This window comes from Siphateles boraxobius, unplaced genomic scaffold (genome assembly GCF_051911475.1).
Source record: "Siphateles boraxobius isolate OS27281-9 unplaced genomic scaffold, OSU_SipBor_1 356, whole genome shotgun sequence".
In the NCBI taxonomy this organism is placed as follows: domain Eukaryota; kingdom Metazoa; phylum Chordata; class Actinopteri; order Cypriniformes; family Leuciscidae; genus Siphateles; species Siphateles boraxobius.
In genome coordinates, this window is record NW_027508982.1 from 5,670 (window position 1) to 12,500 (window position 6,831).

A 6,831-nucleotide genomic window follows, 5' to 3' on the forward strand; every position below is an offset into this window, starting at 1 on the left:
AGGATCATGTGACACTGAAGACTGGAGTAATGATGCTGAAAATTCAGCTTTGATCACAGGAATAAATTACGCTTTACTATATATTCACATAGAAAACAGCTGATTTACACTGGCATAATATTTCACTGTTTTTACTGTATTTTAAATCAAATAAATGCAGTCTTGGAGAGACTTTCAGAACCCCAAACTTTCGAACAGTAGTGTATCTAAAATGAAAGCTAAGCAAATATTTCATAAGAATATTAGTAACCTTTTTTAATAAAGTTGAGATGTAAATAAACATGTACACATTCATAAGACATAAAACTCAACACTGCATATATGCACAAGGTTTAAACTGAGAAAATAGTCGGAAGTGTTTACATGCTTAATTCTTCCCTGATGGGGTTATTTCAGATCTACACACCTTTCAATCCGATGGAAATGTGATTCAGATCAAGCTCAGTCGGATGGATCATGGTGTTCACATGAAGGCTTTTCAGTCTGATTATGAACAATATTTGGGTGCATTTTACTGAATCAGCTGCATAATCATATCAAGAACAGTGTTGGACTGATGATCAGGATCGAGATCAACATATTTCTCTGTTCTTCTTCTGAAGGGCAGAAACTGCAGCCGTTACAGTGGTCACTGCATGTGTGTGTGTGTGTGTGTGTGTTTACTGACATTTGAGGGAATCCAATGCTGCTGCTCTGGTCATGTGATGCATCTTACATTAAAAGCTATTGTGCATTATTACTCAACTGGAATACTTGATTGTGATTGATCATGGTGTCATTTCTGTGGTATAAATGACATTCTGCTCACAGAATAAAACCCTTTACACTCCTCCTAATCAATAATTAATCACCGTTCATTAGTTGTGTGTCAAGCCACTGTGTCAAACAAAACAATCTGTAGCTATCTAAACACGGGCTGACAGAACAAACAACACACTCTGTAATCTTCATGGAGGACTAATGTAAAAAATAAGACAAACATATGCATTTTTCTGATTATGATATTTTAGTACAGATCAGACTGAAATGCAAATTTATAACATAAACGGTTCAGTCTTTAATCACTTCCTGTTGTTGCAATGTAAAATGTGTGGTGGGAAAACAGTCAAATTAAGACAACATAAGCTTTAATCCCAGTTTCTGGGAAACGAGGAAGCGCTGCTCATTCCGGCACAACGTCTCCGATCCATTTGAGATACGGCGGGTTTCCCTGATGGATGGGGAAGCTGATGACCTCCGCCACTTCATACGGGTGATGCGACCTGCACAACAAACCTTTATTTATTCAACACTTCTGTGGAGTATTTTTAGATGAAAGCTGAACCGGCTCATTCCTGAAGCACACACAGTTTATGCCAAACCGACTGCGATTATTTTTTGTACTGCATGTATTGCAGAAATTCCTGAAATGTGTTTTTTGTAGCTTGACGTGTCGTGGATACCGGACATATTCAGCAACTGCAGGAATCTTGGAACTTCTCGTCTTAATCATCTGAAAAAAATGTAAAGAAATCTTGAGTTGTCTGATATTACATGCATTTGTCACTGGAAAGCAAAACACTGCAATACAACCTTTGAAAACACACATTACTCTACATGAAGAGATGTAAATGAATGCAATGTTATTGTTCACTATTACTATACATTTCAAAGTTTCTAAATCAACAGTTTTCTTCTCATTAGTGTGCATTATTTTGTCTAAAGATGCCAGATGAATGTCGAGTGAAGTGCATACGGGTTTCAGCTGTAGATTCTACCCAAGCTGCTTTCTGCCACGGAGTAAAATAATAATAAGCTTAATGTGACTTATCTCTCAATTTGGACTTTTTTCTCAGAATTTCAAGTTTATATAATGCAATTTGAACTTGCAATTGCGATTTTATATCTTTTTAAAAAAGGCCGAATTGCGAGACAAAATTTACGATAAAAAAAAAGATCAAAATCGCAATTCTGAGAAAGAAAGATAAAATCCTGATACTGAGAAAAAAAATCTAAAATCGCGATTCTGAGAAAAAAAAATATTAAATTGCGTTTCTGAGAAAAAACAGTATATTAAATCGCGATTCTAAGAAGAAAAAAAATCGAGATTCTGAGAAAAAAAAAATTTAAAACACGTTTCTGAGAAAAAAATCTATAAAATTGCGATTCTGAGAAAAAATATAAAATCGAGATTCTGAGAAAAAAAAAATTTAAAACACGTTTCTGAGAAAAAATATAAAATCGCGATTCAGAGAAAAAATATAAAATCGTGATTCAGAGAAAAAAAATATCTAAAATCACGATTCTGAGAAAAAAATAAATAAAGTCGCGATTCTGAGAAAAAAATATATAAAATCGCGATTCTGAGAAAAAAAAAATATCTAAAATCGCGATTCTGAGAAAAGAAATATCTAAAATCACGATTCTGAGAAAAGAAATATCTAAATAACGATTCTGAGAAAAGAAATATCTAAAATCACGATTCTGAGAAAAGAAATATCTAAAATCACGATTCTGAGAAAAGAAATATCTAAAATCACGATTCTGAGAAAAGAAATATCTAAAATCACGATTCTGAGAAAAGAAATATCTAAAATCACGATTCTGAGAAAAGAAACATCTAAAATCGCGATTCTGAGAAAAAAAACATCTAAAATCGCGATTCTGAGAAAAAAATTATCTAAAATCGCGATTCTGAGAAAAAAATTATCTAAAATCGCGATTCAGAGAAAAAATATAAAATCGTGATTCAGAGAAAAAAAACATCTAAAATCGCGATTCTGAGAAAAAAATTATCTAAAATCGCGATTCTGAGAAAAAAAACATCTAAAATCGCGATTCAGAGAAAAAATATAAAATCGTGATTCAGAGAAAAAAATATCTAAAATCACGATTCTGAGAAAAAAATAAATAAAGTCGCGATTCTGAGAAAAAAATATATAAAATCGCGATTCTGAGAAAAAAAAATATCTAAAATCGCGATTCTGAGAAAAGAAATATCTAAAATCACGATTCTGAGAAAAGAAATATCTAAATAACGATTCTGAGAAAAGAAATATCTAAAATCACGATTCTGAGAAAAGAAATATCTACAATCAAGATTCTGAGAAAAGAAATATCTAAAATCACGATTCTGAGAAAAAAAATATCTAAAATCGCGATTCTTAGAAAAAAATTATCTAAAATCACGATTCTGAGAAAAAAATAAATAAAGTCGCGATTCTGAGAAAAGAAATATCTAAAATCACGATTCTGAGAAAAGAAATATCTAAAATCACGATTCTGAGAAAAAAATAAATAAAGTCGCGATTCTGAGGAAAGAAATATCTAAAATCACGATTCTGAGAAAAGAAATATCTAAATCACGATTCTGAGAAAAGAAATATCTAAAATCACGATTCTGAGAAAAGAAATATCTAAAATCACGATTCTGAGAAAAGAAATATCTAAAATCACGATTCTGAGAAAAAAAATATCTAAAATCGCGATTCTGAGAAAAGAAATATCTAAAATCACGATTCTGAGAAAAAAATAAATAAAGTCGCGATTCTGAGAAAAAAATATATAAAATCGCGATTCTGAAAAAAATATATATAAAATCGCGATTCTGAGAAAAAAAATATCTAAAATCGCGATTCTGAGAAAAAAAAATATCTAAAATCGCGATTCTGAGAAAAGAAATATCTAAAATCACGATTCTGAGAAAAGAAATATCTAAATCACGATTCTGAGAAAAGAAATATCTAAAATCACGATTCTGAGAAAAGAAATATCTAAAATCACGATTCTGAGAAAAAAAATATCTAAAATCGCGATTCTGAGAAAAAAATTATCTAAAATCGCGATTCTGAGAAAAAAATTATCTAAAATCGCGATTCTGAGAAAAGAAATATCTACAATCAAGATTCTGAGAAAAGAAATATCTAAAATCACGATTCTGAGAAAAAAAATATCTAAAATCGCGATTCTTAGAAAAAAATTATCTAAAATCACGATTCTGAGAAAAAAATAAATAAAGTCGCGATTCTGAGAAAAGAAATATCTAAAATCACGATTCTGAGAAAAGAAATATCTAAAATCACGATTCTGAGAAAAGAAATATCTAAAATCACGATTCTGAGAAAAAAAATATCTAAAATCGCGATTCTGAGAAAAGAAATATCTAAAATCACGATTCTGAGAAAAAAATAAATAAAGTCGCGATTCTGAGAAAAAAATATATAAAATCGCGATTCTGAAAAAAATATATATAAAATCGCGATTCTGAGAAAAAAATTATCTAAAATCGCGATTCTGAGAAAAAAATTATCTAAAATCGCGATTCTGAGAAAAGAAATATCTACAATCAAGATTCTGAGAAAAGAAATATCTAAAATCACGATTCTGAGAAAAGAAATATCTAAAATCACGATTCTGAGAAAAAAATTATCTAAAATCGCGATTCTGAGAAAAGAAATATCTACAATCAAGATTCTGAGAAAAGAAATATCTACAATCAAGATTCTGAGAAAAGAAATATCTAAAATCACGATTCTGAGAAAAAAATATATAAAATCGCGATTCTGAGAAAAAAATTATCTAAAATCGCGATTCTGAGAAAAGAAATATCTACAATCAAGATTCTGAGAAAAGAAATATCTAAAATCGCGATTCTGAGAAAAGAAATATCTAAAATCACGATTCTGAGAAAAAAATATATAAAATCGCGATTCTGAGAAAAAAATTATCTAAAATCACGATTCTGAGAAAAAAATATATAAAATCGCGATTCTGAGAAAAAAATTATCTAAAATCGCGATTCTGAGAAAAGAAATATCTACAATCAAGATTCTGAGAAAAGAAATATCTAAAATCGCGATTCTGAGAAAAGAAATATCTAAAATCACGATTCTGAGAAAAAAATTATCTAAAATCACGATTCTGAGAAAAAAATTATCTAAAATCGCGATTCTGAGAAAAAAATTATCTAAAATCGCGATTCTGAGAAAAGAAATATCTACAATCAAGATTCTGAGAAAAGAAATATCTAAAATCGCGATTCTGAGAAAAGAAATATCTAAAATCACGATTCTGAGAAAAAAATATCTAAAATCACGATTCGGAGAAAAGAAATATCTAAAATCGCGATTCTGAGAAAAAAAACATCTAAAATCACGATTCTGAGAAAAAAATATCTAAAATCACGATTCGGAGAAAAGAAATATCTAAAATCGCGATTCTGAGAAAAGAAATATCTACAATCAAGATTCTGAGAAAAGAAATATCTAAAATCACGATTCTGAGAAAAAAATATCTAAAATCACGATTCGGAGAAAAGAAATATCTAAAATCGCGATTCTGAGAAAAGAAATATCTACAATCAAGATTCTGAGAAAAGAAATATCTAAAATCACGATTCGAAGAAAAAAAATATCTACAATCACGATTCTGAGAAAAAAAATATCTAAAATCGCGATTCTGAGAAAAGAAATATCTACAATCAAGATTCTGAGAAAAGAAATATCTAAAATCACGATTCTGAGAAAAGAAATATCTAAAATCGCGATTCTGAGAAAAAAATTATCTAAAATCGCGATTCTGAGAAAAGAAATATCTACAATCAAGATTCTGAGAAAAGAAATATCTAAAATCACGATTCTGAGAAAAAAATATATAAAATCGCGATTCTGAGAAAAAAATTATCTAAAATCACGATTCTGAGAAAAAAATATATAAAATCGCGATTCTGAGAAAAAAATTATCTAAAATCGCGATTCTGAGAAAAGAAATATCTACAATCAAGATTCTGAGAAAAGAAATATCTAAAATCGCGATTCTGAGAAAAGAAATATCTAAAATCACGATTCTGAGAAAAAAATTATCTAAAATCACGATTCTGAGAAAAAAATTATCTAAAATCGCGATTCTGAGAAAAAAATTATCTAAAATCGCGATTCTGAGAAAAGAAATATCTACAATCAAGATTCTGAGAAAAGAAATATCTAAAATCGCGATTCTGAGAAAAGAAATATCTAAAATCACGATTCTGAGAAAAAAATATCTAAAATCACGATTCGGAGAAAAGAAATATCTAAAATCGCGATTCTGAGAAAAGAAATATCTACAATCAAGATTCTGAGAAAAGAAATATCTAAAATCACGATTCTGAGAAAAAAATATCTAAAATCACGATTCGGAGAAAAGAAATATCTAAAATCGCGATTCTGAGAAAAGAAATATCTACAATCAAGATTCTGAGAAAAGAAATATCTAAAATCACGATTCGAAGAAAAAAAATATCTACAATCACGATTCTGAGAAAAAAAATATCTAAAATCGCGATTCTGAGAAAAGAAATATCTACAATCAAGATTCTGAGAAAAGAAATATCTAAAATCACGATTCTGAGAAAAGAAATATCTAAAATCACGATTCTGAGAAAAAAAATATCTAAAATCACGATTCTGAGAAAAAAAATATCTACAATCACGATTCTGAGAAAAGAAATATCTAAAATCACGATTCGAAGAAAAAAAATATCTACAATCACGATTCTGAGAAAAAAAATATCTAAAATCGCGATTCTGAGAAAAGAAATATCTACAATCAAGATTCTGAGAAAAGAAATATCTAAAATCGCGATTCTGAGAAAAGAAATATCTACAATCAAGATTCTGAGAAAAGAAATATCTAAAATCACGATTCTGAGAAAAGAAATATCTAAAATCACGATTCTGAGAAAAAAAATATCTAAAATCACGATTCTGAGAAAAAAAATATCTAAAATCACGATTCTGAGAAAAAAATATATAAAGTCGCGATTCTGAGAAAAAAAATATAAAATTGCGATTCTGAGAACAAAATATATAAAAT

The 6,831-nt window shown here is 29.2% G+C and overlaps 1 protein-coding gene across 1 annotated transcript in view; it reads right to left on the reverse strand.

Annotated features, from left to right (window-relative positions):
* Positions 1–229: 229 nt before the first annotated feature.
* The window catches only part of LOC143702870 (protein CutA homolog), a 13,723-nt gene continuing 7,121 nt past the window's right edge, over positions 230–6,831 (reverse strand). Inside the window, exons 6-7 of the mRNA XM_077196778.1 lie at positions 1,443–1,492; positions 230–1,262 (exon numbers count right to left, since the gene is read on the reverse strand). Of these exons, the coding sequence (XP_077052893.1) occupies positions 1,163–1,262; positions 1,443–1,492 (150 nt within the window). The 3' untranslated portion in view covers positions 230–1,162. The remainder of the gene's footprint in view (positions 1,263–1,442; positions 1,493–6,831) is intronic.